The sequence below is a fragment of the Pteropus alecto genome, unplaced genomic scaffold (assembly GCF_000325575.1).
Source record: "Pteropus alecto unplaced genomic scaffold, ASM32557v1 scaffold312, whole genome shotgun sequence".
NCBI classification, from domain to species: Eukaryota; Metazoa; Chordata; class Mammalia; order Chiroptera; family Pteropodidae; genus Pteropus; species Pteropus alecto.
The window spans coordinates 1392591-1394098 of NW_006433948.1; the positions used below are offsets into that span (position 1 = coordinate 1392591).

Genomic DNA, 1508 nt, shown 5'->3' on the forward strand with positions numbered 1-1508 from the left:
GGCTCCGGGTCCATGTGCAAGCGGACACTACGTTGCGAAGGCGGAAGGAGGAAAGGCCGCCAGACCGGTACGTGAGACGGGCCCGGGAGCGAGCAGGCTATCTGTGCCACAGAGCTGAGCACAGAGCAGGACTTCAGGGCCCGTGTGTGTAAAGAGACGATGGAAGTCCTACTTTCCCGAGATACTTGTGACAGGGCCTGTGTGGCCCAGGTCGGTGGGCCGGAGTATTGACCCGGCGCGTGAGGAGGAGGGGAGGCCGACAACTACCGTAGCGCCAACTTCCCACGGGGTGAGCGCTCTGGGAACGGGACTAGGCGGGACCCACCCCTAACCGCACGAGCCGCACACTGAGATTGGTGCCATCGAGAGCGCGGCGTCCTTAAGAGCTCCCTGAAGCTCCGCCTCTTTCCTGTTCTGGGGGCGTGGTACGGGGCAAGGACCCCGTGACAGAGCTTGCTATTGGCTAAAAGCAGCAGGGTTGGCCTTGCGTTCGCCTGAGCAGGGGAGTAGACAGCTCAGCGGCCGCGGAGGGAGTCTATGCGCGCTGGACAGCAGTGGGAGGTGTGTGAGCTCGCACTGGCCGCAGACCTTCGGGCGCAATAGCCGGGGAGCTAGGACTTGGGGACACGACTGCCGGGCCACCCGGCCGAGGCTTCAGAGACACAAACTGATGGGACTGGCTCATTCGGCCGCATCTCCTCGCTTTTGTAACTGCATCGAGCGGGGCGCGCGCTGAAGTGGAAGCTGTCGGGGGGCGCGCAGCCTGGAGTCCCAGTGTGGCCTGGAGGAACGGAACCCGTGCCAGGGCGACCCAGGCGGGAGCCCCAGGACCGCGCTCGGGCTGTAGGGAGACTCCCACTTCTTCCGAGGGGCGCAAATCCCGGGACGGTCGAGGCGTCGGGGCGGCCACTGTGCCCCCAGCGGTGAGACCCCGTCCGGGAAAGGGCGCGCAGTCCCCACTAGCCTCGGGGAGCATAGCGGAATCAGGCAGGAGCACCCGGGGGCGCAGAGCCCCCGTCGCGTCTGCTGCGGCGGAGAGGCCAGGAGAGCGAGCCCTCGGAGGCCTCAGCCCATGCCCGGGTTGGGGACGGCTGCCCAGTGAGTCCTCCTGGCCGGCCGGGAGGAGAAGAGCGACACCGAAGCCGGCGGTTGGGAAGCACTTCAAGGCCGGCGGCCGCGGAGGATGGGCGCCTGAGCGGTCGGAGCGCAGCGCGGCACGGGAAGACGAGGCGATCTTTGCTGAGGAGGCGCCAGGGGATCCCGAACTGCAGCCTGCTCCCGGGAAGATGGCCCGGCCTGGGCAGCGTTGGCTCGGCAAGTGGCTTGTGGCGATGGTCGTGTTGGCGCTGTGCCGGCTTGCCACGCCGCTGGCCAAGAACCTGGAGCCTGTGTCCTGGAGCTCCCTCAACCCCAAGTGAGTAACTTATCTGCTCAGGTCCCTGGGGGTAGTGGGAGGTACTCCGGGGTGAGGCCGCGCGCCCCCGAGCGCGAGCGGGGAGGTGTTCGCG

The 1508-nt window shown here is 67.5% G+C and overlaps 1 protein-coding gene across 1 annotated transcript in view; it reads left to right on the forward strand.

Moving 5' to 3' along the window:
* Window positions 1-488: 488 nt before the first annotated feature.
* The window catches only part of EFNB1 (ephrin B1), a 12536-nt gene continuing 11516 nt past the window's right edge, over window positions 489-1508 (forward strand). The window contains exon 1 of the mRNA XM_006908512.3: window positions 489-1414. Coding sequence (XP_006908574.1) covers window positions 1287-1414 — 128 coding nt within the window. The 5' untranslated portion in view covers window positions 489-1286. The remainder of the gene's footprint in view (window positions 1415-1508) is intronic.